This window comes from Prionailurus viverrinus, chromosome B1, assembly GCF_022837055.1.
Source record: "Prionailurus viverrinus isolate Anna chromosome B1, UM_Priviv_1.0, whole genome shotgun sequence".
In the NCBI taxonomy this organism is placed as follows: Eukaryota; Metazoa; Chordata; class Mammalia; order Carnivora; family Felidae; genus Prionailurus; species Prionailurus viverrinus.
The window spans coordinates 199,492,151-199,512,983 of record NC_062564.1 but is presented as its reverse complement, the minus strand read 5'-3'; the positions used below and the strand labels follow the sequence as shown (position 1 = coordinate 199,512,983).

Genomic DNA, 20,833 nt, shown 5'->3' with positions numbered 1-20,833 from the left:
TGGGCCCAGTGGCGGGGGGTGGGGGTGGTGCTGAGAGAGAGGCTGCAGTTGAAGAACCCTCCCTGGTACCAGACACACAGTGGCCACCTCACGGGAGGCCTCCCGTCTGGAAGTACACGCAGACTGCAGGGACATGAGCATGACTGCTAGGGGCAGGCCTGGTGTTCCAATGCGCTGGATCCCTGAGAACGCTTTAGTGCACTTTGTTTGCCAAACTGCCAGTGAGTATCTACTCTGGGTCGTCTGAACTTTTTTTTACTCGAAATCTCGGGACCTCACCCTGGAGACCTCCGGATCATTACCATCTAAGTCCTTGGCAAGGTTTCCCCCAGTTCTGAGCGAGGCCAGATCAGCTTTCTAGGAATCCGTGTGACTAGCACAATAGCTGTTAGCACTTTTGGAGAACGTTCACACCCACCCACCCCCTTCATTTGAGGTGCCCAGCAAGCCCGGGCAGGGCTGAAACTGTCACACGGGCTCAGTCCTTGAGCAGAGGGGCAACGGTGACAGGCTGGCTTACCCAGAGATGAGGGCAGAGCCAGAAGCACCTGAGACCAGGTAGAGGCCTCTCCTTTTACAGGCAAGAAAGCGGAGGCCCATACAGCTCCTTCGCTCCCTCAGCCAGTTGTGAGGTTCCTGAGGGCACGTGCACCCGATCAGCAACAATCCCAACCCACTAGGGGTAATCACTCACAACAGATGTGCATCTAAGCTGACATCCCTTGGGAGCACGGCCAATCAAAATCATCTACCTACATACCGTGCACAAGGCCCGACCCCAAGCACAGTTCAGGAAACACCCCCCCCCCCCCCCCCCCGCAATGGTTGTGCTGGCACTTTCCCCTTTCATCCCATCACTCAGGCTGGGGAAGGGTGAAGAAAGATTTCAGTGTGCAATCTCGGCGGTGGGGAGACCAACAAGCAGACTGGGTCGTTTGGGTAATTACAGAGGAGTAACAGGATTCCCCACGACATTGGCTCGACAAGCATTCTTGGCCTGAGTACAGAATGTCTGTCTCAATGCTTCATGGGAATAAACCATTCCTGATTTTGCGCCGGGGCTCAGATCCGGATGGTGTGTGCAGAGAGGCCTGAGTGTGAGTCCTGGCCGCTCACACTGAGAGCCCCTGGGTGTTGGTAATGATTATACACAAGGGCCATTTACCAAGCACTGGGTGTGTGCCAGGCGAGCCGGTGGGAGGGACGCATCATCTCATTCAGCGGGCACAGGCAGTCAGGGGAAGTGGGGGGTGGGGGGGGAGCCTGGTGTCATCACCTCCATTTTACAGATGAGGGCACTGGGATTCCCAGGCCCAAGTCACCAGCTACCCCAAGGTCAAGCAGCAGCTGGCCGGGTGTGTCCGATCCCCCTAATCCAGAGCGCTTATACTTATGATCTGAACTAATCTGAGCCTCAGTTTCCCCACGAAAAGAGTGAGAAGTGGGCCTGGCCACCTTGAAACCATCTGCTAGTCGGCTAGGCTTCCGAGGTGTGGTCCCAAGGCTGAGGGGGCGTGGCGTCCTCACCCTCCTCACGCTGCCGAGAGCGGGAGAAGAAGCCGTAGAGGGGAAGAGGAATTAACCTGAGAGTCGCGCCCAAGATAGGAACCCCCGCCTGGGCAGGGGGATACGGGGAGGAGGTACTCACGTCGATGTTTCTTAAAATGACGCACTTCCCATTGGTGTAAAGAAAATTGTTGCCCTTGGGGTCGCCGCCGATGATTTTAGAGACGCCCCTCTCCACCTGGGGGAGGCTGGCGAACACCTTCTCTGCGGAGACACAAATCAAGCAGAGCACGTTAGGGGCAGCCCCCGCCTCATCCCCCAGGCCGGGCTGAGGACGGAGGGGTGGGAGCGGACTAGAGAAGGGCCCTGGACCGGTCTCAGCCGGTCACCTGTTGCCACCACCGGGAGGGGCGGCAGCCACTTTGAAGGAGCGCAAGGGACGGCGCGACTTCCTGGTCTGCGCTCCCGACCAGGCCCTTCAGGGACGCGGGGGCTCCCACGGGCCCAGCCCGCAGCGCCAACTTTGGGGCACCCCCTCCCGGGCCGGGGATCGCCGCCGGGCGCCCCGAGGGCGGCGGGGCGCTCGCCGGCCTGCGCCCTCACCCCTCCCCCGCGGCCCGGGACCCCGCCGGGCCGCCCGCGCCCCACCGATGGCCGAGGGGACGGGGGACATAGGCGCCCACCCCGGGGGCACGGGGCCGCGGTACTTACTGATCTCGTACGGCATCCTGCCCACTTGTTACCGCGCCGCGCTCGCCGAGAGCCTCCGAGGCCGCCCGCGCCGCGAAGCAGACTGGCGGAGGCCGGGCCGGGGACGGGGGCCGAAAGGCGGCGCCGGGCGTGCCGGGCGCGGAGGGGGCGGTCCGAGGCCGGGGCTCCGAGGCCGGCTCGCGCCCTGCCCTGCGCGCTGCCGCTGCGGACGCGCCGAACCCGGAAGCGCGGCCCCGCGCGCGGCTCGCCCCCAGCTTTGACCATATATAGTCAAGCGCTCGGCTCGGCGGCTGCAGCCCGCGTGAGCCTGCGCGGACGGGGCCGCCCTTCCCCCCGCCCCGCGCGGGGCCCGCCCCGGCCGCCCCGCCCCCGGAAGTGACGTTACACACGGTCCTGTAAAAGGGCGGCGCGGGAGCGCCCACTCCATCAGAGTGGTCCTGGCCGCGGTTGGAGGAGGGTTGCGGAGTTCTTCGGGGGGAAGGGAGGGCGGGCTTTTCGGGCGGCTCCTCGCTGAAGTTCTGCGGGGGCCGAGCGTGCTGTAGCGGGGGGCCGCGGAAGCCCTCTCCGTGCTTGTGTTGGCGTAGCGGGCGTCCCCGAGCCGCTAGCCTTCCTGCTGAGGCTGAGTCGGCGCCCGTTCGGATTTTGCAAACATAGTGGGTTTCTGTTTTTTTTCTTGGAAGCTAGATGAGTGGGAGTCCCCCTTCCTCAAAAAACTGTCTCGCAGCAGAAACCTTAGGGATGTGTCTTTCCGGGCCCAAACTCACTCACACACTCTCTCTCTCTCTCTCTCTCTCTCTCTCTCTGTCTCAAAACTTCAGAAAGCTAAGAAGCCAAGGAGAGCAAAAGGGAACGTAGGTTCTAAGAATACCAGAGTGGGTCAATGACGGAGGGGGAAGGCAAAGGGGAACTTGGAAGATCGAGGCAGCGGCTCTGAGCCTCACTTTTCAGCAGGGGTTGTAGTTTTCCTGAGATGGGGGCGGTGGCGGGGGGGGGGGGGGTGCTAAACGAGAATCTGTGAAGCACCTGTGGGTACGTAAGCGTCTGAAGCCTGCGCTAGAAAACCTCAGTGTGATGCTTGAATTCCTATTTTTCTAATCTGGGAAGCCTAGTAGGCTCTGTTTTCGAACTGGATCCGGGTTCTCTCTTCCTTGGCTGTTAGTCAAGAACCAAGCCTTGAACGCTCACCTGGGTAATTGCAGGTGCTTGTTATCTAGTCTGTTAAGCTCCTATTCTCCCTCCCCTTCAACTCAGTCTGTCTTTCAGATTGCAGCCTGAGCGTTTTTTCTAGAAGCTGAAACCTATTTTTTGTTTTACAAAACTCAAAGCTCTTAGGCTCAAAAGCTGAGGGCTTCAAAGTGGCCGACTGGGCCCTAAGTAAAAAGTCTCTGGGTTACAAAAGACTCCATCTACTGCCCTTAGCTCTATTTTCTTTCTTCCGCACGCCGGCTGCTTTGTTGCTCCCAGAATGTCCCAGGCATATTCCTACTCCAGGGCCTGGGTGATTTGTTTTCTACTTTGAATTATTCTCTCCAGAAGTGCTTAACTGCTTCAGGGTCTCCTCAATAAACGTCACCTTCCCTGACGACCTTGCTTTAATCACAAGCTTCCAGCCCTTAGGAATACATTCCTGAATCCTCCCTTTCCTGTGGTTTGTCTAGAGTAGATCCATCTGGCCCACATCGGATGTCCAAATGGATGCCCCTGCACCCCACATGCAATCTTGGATCAAGAAACAAGGGATGTTAAGGTAGTTCTATGAACAGGACTATAGAAACGTAAATTAAATCTTTGTACCAAATGAGTATTCCTAAAACAAGCGGTCAAGCAAGTGTTGGCTATTAACTAGAGAAACCAGGATTTAATGATCAGACTTTAATGGGACTTAAGGTTCAGAACAGGTGAATTTAAGTTCACCCCTAGGATATTTACATCGTGGAAGGACCCCGGTGGAAATAAAACTAAGGTACCCAACGTCAAGCACTTGCAAGCTTTAACATGTATATAAAGCCTTCTGTTGGATTTTGATGCTACTTGGAAAGCCAACCTAAGTAAAACATTCCCCAAACCCTGGCTCGAGGTCTTGCTGCCAGCTTGTGATGTTGATCTGCGGACTTAAATTGGGGGTGGGGATGGGGGTGCTGCCACTAGCTTAAAAAAAGTTTACAGACAACGTGACTTGGCAGGCAGTTGGGATACCAGGGTGTTATTCCTCTGGTTCGTCTCTAGTGTGAGAAACCCGCTGACCCAATCCAGGGGGACGCAGAGACTGGGAGCACAGTGAAGCGAGGCTGTAATGAACGTTCTTGCAAGAGCAGGTAACTGGATAGACGCAATGGGGCAGTTACGACAGGCAATTGATCTCCTAGGGTGCAAATCCCTCCCCTGGTTCCTCATTGGCTGAATACTACAGAGGTTATAGTCTTACCCGGAAGTCAGCTATGCCCACGTGAGGCAAAAACTACAGTCCTTGAGGGGCGCAGAGACTTCGTTTTTTGGTGCATGCTCATTGCAAAGCCCAAGAAGATAAGCCTGCAAAAGTGGAGAGGGGAAGAACCAGGAAGTGAAGTATCCAAGGGTTTAGAACTCCCGGGGGGGGGAGTTCTAAACCCTTGGACGGAGAGGGGAGGTTCATATGTATTTCAAATAGGTTGTAAACCTATTGACAGCACTGCTTTTCCTTGTGAAAAGGACTCCTCTTCTCACATCTGGAACGTTCTGTTTGGTTGTCTAAGCTGTAAGGACTCAGTGACCCCTGGGTGATATGTGCTGTGACTAACCGTAGTTCCGGTGCTTCTCCTCGGGTTCTCCTCCCTTATGTACACCTTGGTTAATACAACCACCTAACAGCCTGCCCTTGGTCTCCAGTGAGGACCCTGAATGTCTGCATCCTGGTGACTCCTACTCTACATGTTGGTCCAGCCACTTCTGGCAACTCCTGTTCCCAACTGCCTCCCTGGCATCTCAGGGAAGTCCCAAGGGCACTTCCTGGGACTAAACCAGTCTAAGACCAACTCCTCCCCCCCCCCCCCCCCTTCTCCTACACAGGGCTGATTCTTTGAGGGCTCCCTTCCCACAGCGACCAGTAATCCCTGTCTCTGGCTGCACTGGTCAGAAACCTTACTCAGCCCGATCTCACCCCTACATTCGACCCTTCACCAAATCTCGTTCCTTGAATGCCTGCATCTCTTAAATCCAACCCTTCCATCTAAACACGGCTGGCCTTCAAGCTTTCTCACCTCCTCTGGGCTACTTTAACCACTTCCTAACTGCTGTATCCACTCAGAGCCAGAGTAACCTCAAACCTTGTCAGCAACCCCCACACCTGTCTCAACATGTAGGCCTGGGGAGGATGTTGGTCTCTAAGGCCCTGGGGGACCCAGGCTTTGGTTGGCTCTCCAGTAGCCCTGTCCCTGGGTCTTTTCCAGCCACAGGGGTCACCTCAGGGCTTCTCAGCTCTGCTGCTCTGCACGGCGGCTGCTTGGGAGCTGTGGCACCTGTGGTTTGAGCTTTCCCTGACACCCCAGGGTAACCTGGTTGCAGTTGCTTGAGTGGGGTAACTGACAAAACCCTTCCACGGGCTTCCAGGAGTAAGTACGAGGCCTCGCCGCTTCAAGTCTGTTCTGACAAATATTTTGTGGTGAAAATAAGGGTTCCGAATGCGTGGCACACTTAGCCCAGGCGTCCTGGTTACCCCTTCCATAAATGAGGAACCTACAGGAGACCTTTGAGGCTCCTGCTTCCAGAAGCTTTGCAGAAAAACAAAGGAATCGCAGGAATTCCGGCCTTGTGGGCAAGGCCTGTAAACCTACTTGCACACTTCCGACCCTCCTGTTCTCATGTTTAAGGATCTGGAAAGGGATCTCCTTCCTGTTAAAGAATATTGGGCCCCTGCAAAGGGCACTGTGCCCAGATGCTGCAAGAGCCCAAGAATGGGTGCTGATCCTCTAGAAGAGCTTGTGGTTAGACTAGGCCATCTCCTGGAGGCAGGGTCCTGTACAGTAGGGGAACTTCCCCATCACGGGCTCAGATTTCTCTAGAAATCTTGGTCTCTTTCCTGGGTCCTACCCTACCATTTGCAAGCCAGCTTGGGTAAACCACCCTCGATTATCTCTGAAATGTTGCTGCAATAGATAACGTCTCCATCTCTAAGCTGGCCATACTGCCATTCTCTCCAATCTGCCATGAGCAGACCCTCACTTGGAAATGGCCAGGGAAACGTCCAGATTTGGCTCAAGGGTCAAACCCTAGTTTACCTATGACATGGGGCAGACTTAGCTATAGGCTACCCACCCCATGATCCTGGGAGCCTGGGGCGGCAGGGCTTTGGACTGCCCTCCTAGAAGGGAGAACTATTGGGAGTGGGGCCATCACCCAACGAGCTCTCCTGCTTGTTCTGTCAAAGAGGGTTGATAATGCAAAACCCTGGCCTGTCTCTCTAAACCTATAGAAGAGTGTTAACCTCTGGTGTGTAAATTCTCCAGCCCTGAGTGTCATGCCTTGCTGTGGATGCTTCCTGTGAAGCTGCTCAATCAAAAACCAATGGTATTTCATGGCCCCGTGGGGGAACCACGCTTTGCCAAATGACTGCCTAACACCTGTAACCAGTGAGACAAGAGTGTTCAGATTTCTGCAAGCTGTAGGAACTTGTGCATAAGTTGTTTTGCCATTTGAGCTTCTCTATAGCACCTCTATCTCTAGGAGAACTCTGTTCCTGCGTAGCTCCAGACTAAACACAGTTCAGGGAACATCTCTTACTTGATTACTGATCTTCGTTCTTCAAAGCCATGCTTCATGGACCGCTAAACCTCCGCTATCTGTCCTAACCTGGTTCGAGACTTGGACTTGCACAACTTCACTCTTTGAGCACAGGACTGTGAAGGCTCTGGGCCAGGCCCTCCGCTTCCCCACCAGTCTTTGCTCTCTGTACTGACCTCCTGTAAGTTGTAGGATGAATACAGCCGCTGCTCTTGCTTTTCTCTTCTGCCTGCTACTTGGCACAGCAGGTGAAATGGTGCCCTGAAGGGAGGTAGAGTCCCTGTTCTCACCTCCGCCTCCCTTGAAGGAAGGGCTTTCTTGGACTTCCCTGATCTTTCCGTGAGGACTTGCCCAAGTTTCAAAGCCAAAGGCTACAGCCAGGATTCAAGCTTGGGTCTGCTGTCTCCAGAGCACAACTGTTGCCCTTCGTGGGGAAAGGGCTGAACGAGACCGGCGCAGCGTTCGCGGATCTTGGTGTTGATGAATAGACCGCTTTATCCCCTTGCAGTGAGCGGTGCAATCCCGTAGCTCTTCGGGCAAGTGCAAGGATGTCCGTCACTCTCTAGTTGAAACGCTCTGTCCTTCTGGGACAGATACTTAGAATTACAATGTGGCCTTTTCCCGGACTTACACCAGAAAATGATCCGGCTGTCTCAGTCACCCTCTGGCTCTGGGGACTTCTGTCCAGGTTGTACCCTAAAGCAGGCACGTGGCTATGCGATCCCTTGACATTCTGCAGTGCTTTTGGGGTGTCTGGTCTTGTTGCATCCACACGACTCCTGAAACAGAATGCTACGGGCACTGGTGACAGTCACAACAAAGTTTATTGCAATGAGAGGCAAGGCACACCGATTGATCGGGACGGACACTCTTGACCCGAGTGCGGTCTCGAACAGCCGGCGTATGGGAGGTTTTATAGCTGACCACATCGTCTTATCACCTGGGAACAGAACAAAGGAATAGTTCCCAGGTGGAAACAGTTCAAACAGGCCCTTGCCCCAATCCAATCCAACACTAATCCATCTCTTGATAGGATAAGGCTGTTATCTTTTAATCTACAGTGTTAAAGCTGTTATTTCTTAAGGCTACAGGTTAGCCCTACACTACAGTTTAACCCTTACATAAGGACACAAGCCATATGGGATTGAGGCCTACCTACTCTGGTAGGACCTCATCGTAATAGATTGTCAGCAATGACCATATTTCCAATTCACCTTCTGAGGTACTGGGGTTTAGGACTTGAATGTATCATTGGGGGGATACATCTCTGTAACAGTAGGTAAGCTTGCTACTTTCACTTGACCGTCCTCCCACCCTGAGCCCTGATTGATGTCCTGAGGTCCCCTTGGAGAGAAAGACATAAGATGCTGGAGTGTGCAGATGTATGCTTTGGCAATGACCGCAGTGACACGAGAGGTTCACCACCCGTCTTTGGAGCACCTGCCCTTGGGGAAAACCAACTAGGGTTTACGAACAGATCCATGGGCAGATGCCCTACCAAAGGGTCTCCAAAGTAATGATAAAACAGCTATTGTCTGTCCCACCCCCTGATCTGGCATTCCATTCTAAAATGCTCAAATGTAGCATCTTAAACAGCTGCCTCTGGAACAGACCCCAGAGAACACTTTGGGCGTGTTTGGTAGTTACTGGCTGCCCTTGGGACTGTGAGCCCAATTCCTCGAACTGACTTAGCATAGCCATGAAGTTACTTCTGCGTCCAAGTGCAGCCGCAGGGTGGAGGCCACCGTGGATGGCCGGGAGCCGTTTGGCCTCCGTGCTTAAGTCTGGGCCTGCAGAAGGCCTTCGTTAGACCCTTTGTCCTGGCTGGGTGGGCTCTAGTCCCCACCAGTGGCCTTGAGTTAGGGTAGTCGGCCTCTGTGTACGTGGGCAACTTGATCCGTATCGTAATGTCCGTTTCCAAGGCAGTAGCTCTAAAGGGACACTCCAGAGTGAGGCTGGAGATGACGGTGTTCCAACTGACATCAAAGTTAACGGATCGAGGAGCACCACTACATTGGGGGATGATTCGCATCTGGTTTTGATTTTATTCCGACTCTGACATCAGTTAATGGACCAAGGAGCACCACTACATACAATTGGGGATAACTTGCATCTGGCTTTGATTTTTTTTTTTAAATTCAATTGATGGTTACATTTGTTTCAGGTGTATAACTGATTACTTCCACACAACACCTGGTGCTCATCACAAGTGTTTAATCCCTACCCTGTTTCACCCATCCCCCCATCTCTTATAACTGCTTGTTCTGTAAGAGTTTGATTCTTTTTTCCCCTTGGCTTGTTTTAAGTTTACCTGAGTGACCTCGTATGATCTTTGCCTTTCTGACTTGGCTTAGCATGATACTCTAACTCCATCCATGTCTCTGCAAATGGCAACATTCCATTCTTTTTGATAGCTAAGTAATATTCCACTGGACATAAATCCTTATCCATCAGTTGGTGGACACGTGGGCTGCTTCCATCATTTGGCTATTGTGGATAGTGCTGCTATAAATACGGAGACACGTGTATCCCTTTGAATTGGTATTTTTGTGGTGTTGGGGCAAATACCTAGTAGTGCGATTGCCAGATGGTCGGGTAGTTCTATCTTGAGAAACCTCTACACGGTTTTCCACAATGGCTGCATCAGTTCGCATTCCTACCAGCAGTGCAAAAGGATTCCCCTTTCTCCACATCCTTGCCAACAGCTGTCTTGTTTTTAGACATTGTGACAGGTGTGAGGAGTATCCCCTTGTGGATTTGTATTTCCCTGATGAGTGGTGTTGAGCATCTTTCCATGTGTCAGCCATCTGCAGGTCTTTGGAGAAATGTCTACTCAGGGCTTCTGCCCATTTTTTAATTGGATTTTTGTAATGTTTATTTTGAGAGCAAGCGTGAGCAGGGGAGTGGGGAGAACCCCAAGTGCAGGGCTCAAACTCCCAAAATTGAGATCCTGAGCTGAAATCCAGAGTCTGATGCTTCACTGACTGAGCCACCCTAGGGCTACTGAGCTTTAAAATCTATAAAAATAAACTTACAGCTACTCTTTACCATCAGGTCTCACTTGCAAGTATCGTCTCCCATCCCATAGGTTTCCTTTTAGTTCTGTTTGCTTTGTGCAGAAGCCTTTTACTTTGAAGTCACTTTTTTTTTGGGTTTTGTTTCCCTTGCTTCAGGAGACCTACCTAAAAAGTTGCTACAGCCAGTCTCAAAGAGGTATTGCCTGTGTTCCCTTCTAGGATTTTCTATGGTTTCAGGTCTCATATTTAGGTCGTGAGTGAATCCATCTTGAATTTTTGTGTATGGTGTATGAAAGTGGTCCAATTTCATTCTTTAGCATGTTGTGGTCTAGTTGTCCCAACACCATTTGTTGAAAGGACTATCCTTTTCCCGCAGAATATTTTCCTGCTTTGATGGACCGTATAGTTGTGGGTTCACTTCTGGTTTTTCTATTCTGTTCCATTGACCTAATGTGTTCATTTTTGTGCCAGTACCATACCGTGTGAGTACTACAGCTTTGTAAGACGATTGAAGTTTGGCTATAAGGGTGCCTGTCCGGTTCAGTTGCTAGAGCATGCGACTCTTCCTCCTTGGTGTTGAGTTAAAGCCCCATGTTGGTCTTGGAGCTTACTCAAATTCTCCAGTTTTGGTTTCTTCCCCCTCTTAAAATAAGGTCTGCAGTCTTCTCTGGATATGTCTGTTCCATTCAAGCCCTACGGGTCTCTGGGCTGCACCTATTCTCAGGATTGGGCAGGTACTTACATGTCTGAGAGAGCCCCAGACTGGACGATGGTGCAGCATTGGCTACTGTGGAGACTTGAACGTGGGATAGGGAGTGTGGGTCCTTAAGATGCCTGCCCCTGTCGGTTAGAAATGATAAAGGTCAGGCAGTGTGTTTGCACGTTAGCCATGCACCTAGTGTCTGCCTGGTATGGTGTGGATATTGAGTAGAGGACTTCCCTCCTGGACCACTAGAAACCAAAGGGGAAGAAGATTTTAAATTCCAAGAGTGTTGGGGTCCAGTGTTCCTAGTGGTGGTCCTTGCAACCTTTGCACCTTAGTTGCAAATGCCTTGTTACAGAGCAGAGACAGAGCCATTATTCTAGCGAATGGCTGCTTGTGTAGCACAGTATATCAGTATTTGCTCGCAAAGAGCTGATTTCAACCCTCTCTTGGTGCCCACCAACCACACCCCACTCTCTAGTCTCAAGATACTTGACTGTTGAGGAATCAAGCCAACGCTTCTGGATGTTTCCATCAGGCATTCCCCAGAACCAGCAATTGCAAACCAGCTCCCAGGACCCCTGCCATACTGTAAAGGAGTAAACTAGCTGGGGCTAATCTGTTTTTTTTTTTTGTTTTTGTTTTTGTTTTTGTTTTGGTAGTGCTTAAAATTGTCAGTCTCATTATAAACACTGCACATGCTAAACATGGGATATTCTTAACTGCAGTTAGACCGTGACTCTCCTGGGGCAAGTCATGGAGCCTAGGTCTCCTGACTCTCTCAAATAGAGGTTTCCTCTTCAGGTATACAGAGGAGTTACAGCTATTGGGGATGGTGGGGGTCAAGGTCCTAACCATACAGCTAAGACTTCCGGAAATGATAGTATCATTTGGGTACACTGCTCTGGGCTGTGGTCTGGGTCCTTTGGGTGTGTCCCAGTGGCTAGAAAACCCAGTTCTACCTGAATTTCTGGAGGTTGAGTCCTGGGACATGGCTCTGAGCGAATAGAGGTCAGTTCTTGTATTTCTACCTGATGCAAACATCTAGACTTAAGACACACTGCGGGCTTCCTGACTTCTCAACCTGGACAGAACTGGCCTTTAACCCTGATGTTGGAGAGGACCTGGAATCCCAAAGTTACTTCCCATAAAGCTGTCTGATTTAGTAGCAGGTCAACTCCTTCTGTGGTTGACTTGTTGATGATGGCTAAATCATACCTAGTGTAAAGAGAATTGGCTGAGCTTTAATAGTGCTGATTGTACAAAAGAAACCTTACAATTAGCTCCAGACTTAAGAGGATAGCTCGGCTGTGTAACCTTATTCCCTTGGCAAACCCAGTCACTAACATCACCGAAACTAAGACCTTTAAATGAAATCGCGGTTCTTAAATCAGCTGCTGCTTTAAGTCACCTGTGCACACAGGACTCCTAAAACTTAAGTGACAAGACTGAATCTCCCTATCTGTATTGTTGGCCTAATTCCAGATTAACTCAATGTACCAAAACTTGCTCTGCAGACAGGAACAGGCTGCTTCAGATGCATCCTTCACCGGACAGAACGTACCAGTGAGTCTCTGCCACACTGATGTAATTGTTTTTTGAGGCGTGGACCTAAAGGTGCTTTGTAAACTGTCAAAATTTTCTCTCCAGATGTAACAAGTTAATGTGGACTATGCATCTAAAGTTCTTCCTGTGTTCAGATGATGTGCTGAGGGCCCAAGACCTCCCAGCTAAAAGCCTCGGTGGTGTTAGGGCCCAGGGCTGTCTGATGCTTGGGTCCTTGCTCATAACTATTGCCTTAGGATGTGTAAGGACTCCAAAGGCCTAGTGTTGGGAGACCGACTTTTGCTCTGGCCAGGATTTCATTGTGGGAACGAGGTTAATTACTTGTGGGGGAGGTAAAAGGGTGATAGTCTGTAACCAAAGGAAGTCTGGTGGATAAGTTCAGATGAGGGAGCGGCTGTTCCTACCTCTTGTGATTGGAAGGGACTTTCGGTAAAAATGGCTTTGAAGCTAGATTGCTTAGTATACAGAAGTCTACAGAAGGTAAGCAGAATAAAGTCTGGCAGCAGGTGCCGGGTGAATTAGTGCTAAGGATTGCCCTAAGAGACTATCCAGAGAGCCGGCCAGGGAAGGGCTGGCCTGTGTGAGGTGCTGTGCTTTTCCTGAGGGGATGGTGGGTAAGCCTTTTGAAGCTTCTCAGCAAGGAAACTTGATCAGACTACTGCTTGAAGACCTGTTTCTTCCTGTCCCTAGGGACTGGCAGTGGATGCTCATTCTAAAGACAGGGTGGATAGTGCTAATGAGCATGGGAACAGGGACTGCATTAGTGCATCTATGGGGACACCTTTATAGTTGGGCCTCTGAGTCTATAGGAGCATTCAGTTCTGTGGCCACAGCCAAGTTCAAGTCAGTGGGTAGGAACTGCTTTGGATAGACAGACACTGGTCCTTTCATGGCCTCCTCAGGTTAATCACCTTAATGTCAAGTACTTAAGGTAGTGTTTGCATGTTCTGGTGGCTGGCGTTTGATCCCCTAAGCCAACAATGGTGCCCCAGTTTACAGTGAGAACTGGCCAGACCTAAATCAGTCCGGGTACAAGACTTGATCCTGTCACTGAGGGCTTGTCTTCTGTAACACTTATGACCCCATGTGAAAAGATCCTTGAATTCCGACTTTCAGAACCACAAATCAGCATGAAATTCTGAACTTTTGAACCCTTGTTGGCAGGAAATTTTGCTGCTCGACTGTCTCCTAGTTCCCATATAGCCGAGGCCTTTTTTTGCTGCTTTATGCAGTTGGAGTTAGGAGAGGAGCATCTCGCCATTTTTGGCAATTGCTGTGTCCATTTTTAGAAAGCCCAGCTGTATACAGCATTCTTTCAAATGCTGGTTGATGGCAGAATGTTGCTGGCTTTCCGGAACTTGTAGAGTTCTAAGTGCTGATTCCAGCTGAGCAAAAAGATTAGCTGTTTCTTGAGGTTTCTTGGAAACCTGGTGCTAGGGTCATAGGTGGTGTGCATTAAGCTCTAAGAGAAGCTTCCTTGGCTTCTGTGATGGAATCTATTCCGGGATGCTGAGGGTGAAGGGTCAAGAACTAGCTACCTCCCTATGGGGTGGGGGTGGGGGGGCACTCTTACCATCCTACAGGAGGGAGCTGTGCCCTTTGACCTTCTCACTCTTAGTCACCATTGTCCTCACCACCAGGGAACAGATTCCTCTGGGCAGTAAGGTCACTGGTCTTGTGTACCCTGGCTTCTGGCTCTTGCTTTCTTGGTGTTGGATCTACATGGCTGCTGTTGAAGTCCTGCAGTATACTTCCTCATGGAAGCTCACCCAATCAGAACTTCCCATACTTGGAGTGTTGGTGCCTAAATCCAACCTTCATCTCCTTGCCCTTGGGGTCTCTAAAAGGCAGCACACTCCAGGGACTCTTAACAAATGGCAATAGATGAATCCCTTTTGTAATGGTAAAGTTCAGTGGAGAGAACTTATATTCCAGTTTAATAGAGGACTTCTAACTTCTCAAGTGCATGGTCGTCTTTGGGTTGAGACTGAGGGCCAATTTGGGAGAATGTGCTTCCTGGTATGGCCACAGAGGTCCTGGTGTTCTCCGCTTAAATTCCTGGCAGTTGTGGGCCACCCTGGCTGTGTTGAGTGAAATCAGCCTCTATTATGGCTACAACTGGCCTTAGGGTGCCTAGCCGTGTGGAGTCTTAGAACCGCTAGAGTATCAAACATGATGTTGACTGAAACCCTCAGGCACGAGGCTCTAGCTGGGCTGGGAAAACTTATCTTCATTAAGGTACACCCATCTGCACCCCCACTTTGAGCAGACTCTAGGATTTGAGTGGAGAATTTCTTTGCTGGGGTCTGAAGAGGCTTGAGGTGGGGATGCCAGACACAGCACCAGAGCTGGTCTCCCAGACAGAGGTTCAGCTAGCTCTTTGACCAGCCCAAGCCTCTGATGCCTTTGGGGCCATGCTCACTGGGAAAAGTCAGACTTGTTAGACTAGAAGCGGAGCATGGAATGGAGCCAGGAGTGTTGTCTGTTATTTATGGAACCCTCTGTAGGTTGAGCCTAGTGAACTAGAGTATGACCTGAGCGTGGAACTTAGCTAGAAACTTGCTTGGTTGATGCAGTGCTGGCTAACTTGGGAGCCTGCTCTGGGAGCCAGAGTGGGAGGGGGGAGCTGCTCCAGGAGTGTGGTGGTGTGTTCTGGCCTGGCATCTCTGGGTGTGCCGTCCTCAGTCCTGAGTAACTTGGAGAGCTGACTTGGGATGGCCTCAACACCGTGTTCAAACAAAGTTACTGTCTCAGTAGCAACCGTGTTCTGTCCCCCATCTGTGCCAAGTTTTTCAAGACTCAGCCTGACCCATGGGGGCTGCTGCTAAGCCAGTGCCACCTATGGGGCCATGGCTGTAGAATTCACCAGAGGGTAAAGCCTTGCTGGGCCTCTCTCACCCTATAGAGATGCTTGAGCTATGGGGATGGAGTCTCTGGATCAATGAGAGCAGGCAAACTTGGCTCCTGTTGGATTTAAGAGGACCCTGGGAATGCAACTGAGGTTTCAGTGCCTCCTTATCCTATGGGAGACCTGGGGGTAATGGTCATGGAGAGAAATTCCCCAAATGTCAACAGCATGAGTAGCCTTCAGTGTGCCCTCAGCACTAGAGAGAACACCAGGAGTGTAGGGCGATGGCTCTCTGATGAAGCTCAATGTGGTAATTGTGGAACACCTTTGAAGGGTCCTTATCCCTTTGACATGTGACACTCGACCATGGAGAAAAGTCTTTTCTGTGCTGGCCTCACATTTTCCTGTATCCCTTGGTGGAAAATCAGCTCTAACTGGAGAGAAACTCTGCATTAAGTGTGCTAAACAGGTAAGCAAGGTCTTCTCTTTTGTGTGCATCTGTCTCACTGGAGGGCAGTATGGCCTCAATGTTTGTCAGTCTGAATTTTGAGTAAATCTGGATGGGGTTTAAACGTGTCTCCCTTGTTTGCTGTAAATGAGTTGGTCGGGTTCTCCAAGAAATATTTTTGCAAGACTACAATGAAGGTTCCATTAGTTGCCTAAAGCCATCCTGAATAGCCCCTTTAGGTGGGCTGTGGGATTCCTGGTGTTTTGGTCACAGCATCTACTCAACCGGTTATACAGAAGACCTTAAGATGGAAGACCGGGGCCTGTGTTTATTGCTTTGAGGACTTGGTGGTCAGGGGTGACTTCTGTGGGGACTGTACTGTTGTGCTAGTAGCCCCTAAATGGAGACTGCCTTGCCCTGGTCTTAAGTTCTAGTCCTGCAGCCTTCTCTATTCCTCTACAGGAAGTCCTACCATTCTGGGAGGGCCATGGATACAGGAGGTTGGCCTAGAAGGGGGGCAGGGGGTATTTCAACTTTCCTTTGCACTCATGTTTGTTCACTCTTGGCATCTTGTCTCCCAAATGTGATTTGATGTCCTAGAATATTGCAGGTGCACTAGAGGTGGGAGGGAGGGGAGACCATGAGGAACAACATGAATGGCCATGGGAATCCAGATACTACTAGGTTGTGTGATGGGCTCAAATGAAGTACTCGACAAAACTGAATGAAATGTTAAGTCAAATAGAAAAGAACTGTAGTAAGAACAAACATCTCTTTAAAAGTGAAAAGACCATTTTTGAGGGGGTGCAGAGAAGGTTGGCTTTACCTTTCTCCTGGCCCAACATCCTGGAATCTTAGCTTTTCCCCAAGTTGACCTTCCTTCTGTAGGGCTTTTTGACACACCTGCTCTTGAAGTCTGTATTGGTCTCCACAAGCTAGGGGCCCTAGTCCATGAACAGGGAGCCCCAAATGTGATAGGGTGTCTGAAGGAGACATGAGTGGGAAAGTAACTAGCTCTGCACAAGAGCATGGAGCTTAAGTGGGCTGCCAACCCTTCCCACAAGGAGGCCCTGGGATCTGGACAACAGTGGGACGGGGAGAGATCAGGCATCCATCCCGGGAGGGTTTTGCCAACTGGGCAAGGTGGGAAGAAGGGTGTCAGCTTCTCCCAGTTACTTTGGGAGAAGCAAAATACCCAGTCCTGACGATCTGGAATCCAAGACCAAGTCCTCCCTGTGGGAATCAGGACTCCCAATTGTAACCTAGTGCCAAGTGGTGTCCTTCTCAGGTCCCATCCAGCAAACATGTCCTGTAACTTTTGAGGAACAATCCTTGAAACCTGGGTGCCTGGCGTAATTCAGGAGATAATGTCTGGACTTGCACGTGGGTATGGGAGCCCTTGGGGTAGGGTCACACAGGGATGTGGACAAGAAGCTGGAGTCTGTGAGCACAGGATGGGGTTGCATACAGGTATATTTGGAGACTATAAACCTGTACTGAGTTTCTCATTTCTGGGCTCTAGTGGAGATTGCCACATAAATCCTTAGAGCATAAATGGGATGTTGTCAGTGATCACATTGGAGAGCCCACGCAGATTTCATGGTAACTGGTTGAAAATGGGAGAGAAAATTTAGGAATGGCCTCTTCAGCCCTTCACTTTCCTGTCTGTGTATGTGTGGAACCTTACCTAAACCAGGGTGTCCAATGTCAAAGACCTCTGTAGGATGACCAGCATCATTGGGTGCCCAGTGCTTCCTAAGGGCCTACAGGTGGGAGCCTCCAAATGGGCAAAGCAGGGAGACCTTGCTTGCTTCCTGTGAAGTTCCTAAAGCTGCACCACAGGGTCTGGGATGGGCCACAGTCCAAGGGGCTTCTTGGACTGCTTAGAAAAGGGACATTGGGGAATCTGCTCATGAGATTTATTGGTAATACCTGATGTCCTAGAGGGCCATGACCAATGATGCTGTGGCTTCCTCTGGGGGCTTTGGCCGGCTGGTTGAGGTGGGGGTGCTGGGCAATATGGAAGCAGGTTTGGGGGCAGCATGCTTGGCTTGGTGGTTGCCCCAGTGGACATGGGCTCCTTCCTACACACCCACACCTATGCCATGCTTGTGAGTTTGCAGGACATGCTGATTCTCTTCTCACTTGATGGATGTCAAAGTTCTATCTTCTGAGATGGAGTCTCTGCCAGACCAGAAGCTCAATGAGGGCGAGGAAACATGCTGATGGATGTGTTTCTGGCTCTTAGCAATGAAGCCAAACCTGCTTCCATTTTACAGCTTAGGATGTAGGCCTTTTAAACAGTAATTCCTGGTAAACTGTGTTCTCTGGATTCTCCAAGTATGCATACTACTGAAAAGAACAGTTAGGGACACTTGGAAGTTCTGTTCCCCTGTTCAAACTGAGATTTCACCCTTTAGGGTGGACAGTGTGCTCAACCACAGGCACTTGATAGTGGAGTTTGATCTGCCATGAGTGGGGTGAGGCTGGTAGTTGCTGGATGACCACCTAGCGTCTGGCGTGGAAGCTCGATTCTGAAACCTCCCAAACTCCTGATCTGTGGTTTACTTTGTCCTTGGTGAGGGTGCCATGAAAGTGGGGAGAAAGAATGGGGTCACAGATCTGGCCCTGAGAAGGGGGCCCAGTGGCCTGCTGTATGCATTCTGATCACTTAATACCCTCCATCTGTAGACTCTTCCTATTCACCAGATAGCTCTGCACTTTGCTGAACTACCTGGACCAGATGATCTCAGCCTTAGGACCAGGAACCTCCTCTCTTCTGTGGCATCTGTACTTTATTAAAAAGCTTTAATCACGGAGGGGCCTTTCATTGACTTTTCCCATGTAGACTTTTGAGGGGGCTTGATCTTTGAGCAACTAGTCTTTGCTAGACTTCAGTTTCCTCTTTGCTTTCCCCCTGATGACCTATGCTGATCTTCCGTTGGAAGTGATGTGTAAGCCTTACCCACAGAGAGAAGGCCTAGTCCCTGTCTAGTTAGCTATCAGCTACAGAATTAGTATGTGAGGAAGCAGTGGTCTTTGATAGAAGTCAACAGTTTTCTGCACTCACATGCCAGACCTTGGGTCATTGGTAGCCTTGAGTCCTCACACACATTTCCCTGAGGTGTGGGGCTCCTCTTACATGGAGTGGTATCCCAGCATGGTGCTAGAGGAGGAATTTCTTATAAATAGGGTTACTGTAGGTTCAGTCGTTAGATTTTCTGTTCTCAGGATCAAACTGGGCCTTGCTTAGTGGCTCACTTGTACACCCATCATGATTGATTCGGAAAGGAAGGGAGGTTTTTCTTAGCTCCTTCCCCTCCAACCAAATAGTGGTGAAGCCTAAGCCTATGCTGCACAAGTTGGGGAGGATGGGGTTTCATTTCCCTCCTTGGCTGGGCCTCACTAGGGTTGTCTTGTAACCCTGAGTGCCAGAAATGTCTACTTCTTGTCCGGGGGGAGGGGGGGTGTCTTGTGAATTCAGGGCTGGGTACCAGGAATTTCTCCAGGGTTCTGGTCCCTCAGCTTTGACATGTTCATAGCTTTTTTGTGGACCAAGTTACCACTTTGTTAAACAGAGACAGACTGTCTGAATCACTGAGAAGAATGGCAAGTGCTTTCAAACATGTATTCAGGACTTAATGCATTGGTGGGGGATGACTTGGGTAATTCTATCACTGAGCTGTTACCAGATAGCTTTCTTGATGTCTTGCCCGTGTGCTTCATGGGCTCTTGAGCTTATGTCCCCATTGTGGAGTATGTGGCTTCAGGGCATATGAGCAGTGCAGCAGAGGAAACTCCTTGCTGGACTTTGGCAAAAGTGGAATAAGACGCTTGTCTTAGCATCTGGTTTGTTTCACTTAAGGTTTCTCAAGGTTGATCCATGTTGTAGGTGTGGGCACTTGGTTCCTTTCCATGGCTGAAAAACACGTTACATGCACATATCCTTGTTCTGTGGTAAGGACACTGGTTTCCTTTGGTTCCTTTGAATTCTTCAATGAATACTGATGCTCACTTACCTGCTTCAGTTCCTAGTTTAAGTTCCTGAGGTATGTAAAATAATTGCTGCATCATAAGCACTTTGAGGAACTGCCAAATCGTGGATGGTTTCTAGAACTGGTTCTATGTGGAAAATCTCTTCCTGAGGTCTTTTTAGAATATCCCCCCTCCCCTTAGGTGATAAAATCCACTGCTTGGTTTCATGCTTGGAATTCACTGAAAAAGGCAATCTGGTTTTTCAGGGTCTAGATCAGGAAGACTCTCCTGCCCCTCCTCCCCCTCCCCCTCCCCCCTCCAATTGTCAAGATCCTTCCTTACCTCAAGGACACTGCAGGGTCATTGCTGTTAAGATTCAACAGACCCCTCAGCAACCAGTCCTTGTGTATATTGTCAATCTTAAACATAGCCACATTACCAGCAAAAGGAATTATTCAGGGATAGAATTACAATTTGGAACTATAGAAAACTATAGAAAAACAAAAGGCAAATCCAGAGAAGGGAAGAATTCTTCTTGTAGAAGGAAGTTGGGAGAGGCTGTCTGGAATGGAAATCCACTGGAGGAGAGCAAGAGTTCAGGGCTGTGGTGGCTTCCCATTGGTTGGGTTGTTGCTGGGGGAGGAGGTAAAGTGTTTCCTGCTGGGGTTTGCCAATGGCAGTGGTAGTGCATGAAACCTCTTCAGTACTTTCTGACTCCATTTAAAATGAGGTCTTTATTCATTTTCACAAAATCAAATAGGATATGCCCTATCAAGCACTCATCTTTGATTTGATGCCAATGAATCTTCATCCACTGGCAATCTGTTGAATTGGGGGATTCCTTGTATGGTCAAGTTAGACACTGCCACTGAGTTGGCAAGATTCGTTTAGATTGAAGTTTCATCCACTCGCTTGTAGCTTTTGTTTCTCTTGGTTCTTTGACCTGTCCTTGGATTCTACCTTGCAGGTCTACAGCCTGCACCAAGTGGGGAATACTGCCCATTAGTGGCCATGTGTCTAGGACAGTCTGAAAAACCTCATGGGGTCTGTAATGGGCTCCTGGTTGCAGGGGGTGGTCCTTTTAGGAAGTGGCATCTCCTGTTGTGTTCCCTAGTCTCCACCATCCCTGGACCCGGCAGCTTCTGGGTTGGAGAATGGAGTACTTGCATCCACTTCGTTCCCGTGAGTTTTCACCTTCTGTTCGAGAGTGAGAAGGCCTCTTCCTGCATTAGGTTCCTCACCCCTATAGTAAGGGTCATCCCTGGACTGTGGTGAATGAGGGAAGGAGCTTAGGGAGCAGAGAC

At 50.3% G+C, this 20,833-nt stretch overlaps 1 protein-coding gene across 1 annotated transcript in view; it reads right to left on the bottom strand.

Moving 5' to 3' along the window:
• Positions 1–2,375, bottom strand: part of WDR1 (WD repeat domain 1) — a 44,631-nt gene extending 42,256 nt beyond the window's left edge. Inside the window, exons 1-2 of the mRNA XM_047855180.1 lie at positions 2,218–2,375; positions 1,649–1,770 (exon numbers count right to left, since the gene is read on the bottom strand). Coding sequence (XP_047711136.1) covers positions 1,649–1,770; positions 2,218–2,233 — 138 coding nt within the window. The 5' untranslated portion in view covers positions 2,234–2,375. The remainder of the gene's footprint in view (positions 1–1,648; positions 1,771–2,217) is intronic.
• Between the last annotated feature and the right edge of the window lie 18,458 nt (positions 2,376–20,833).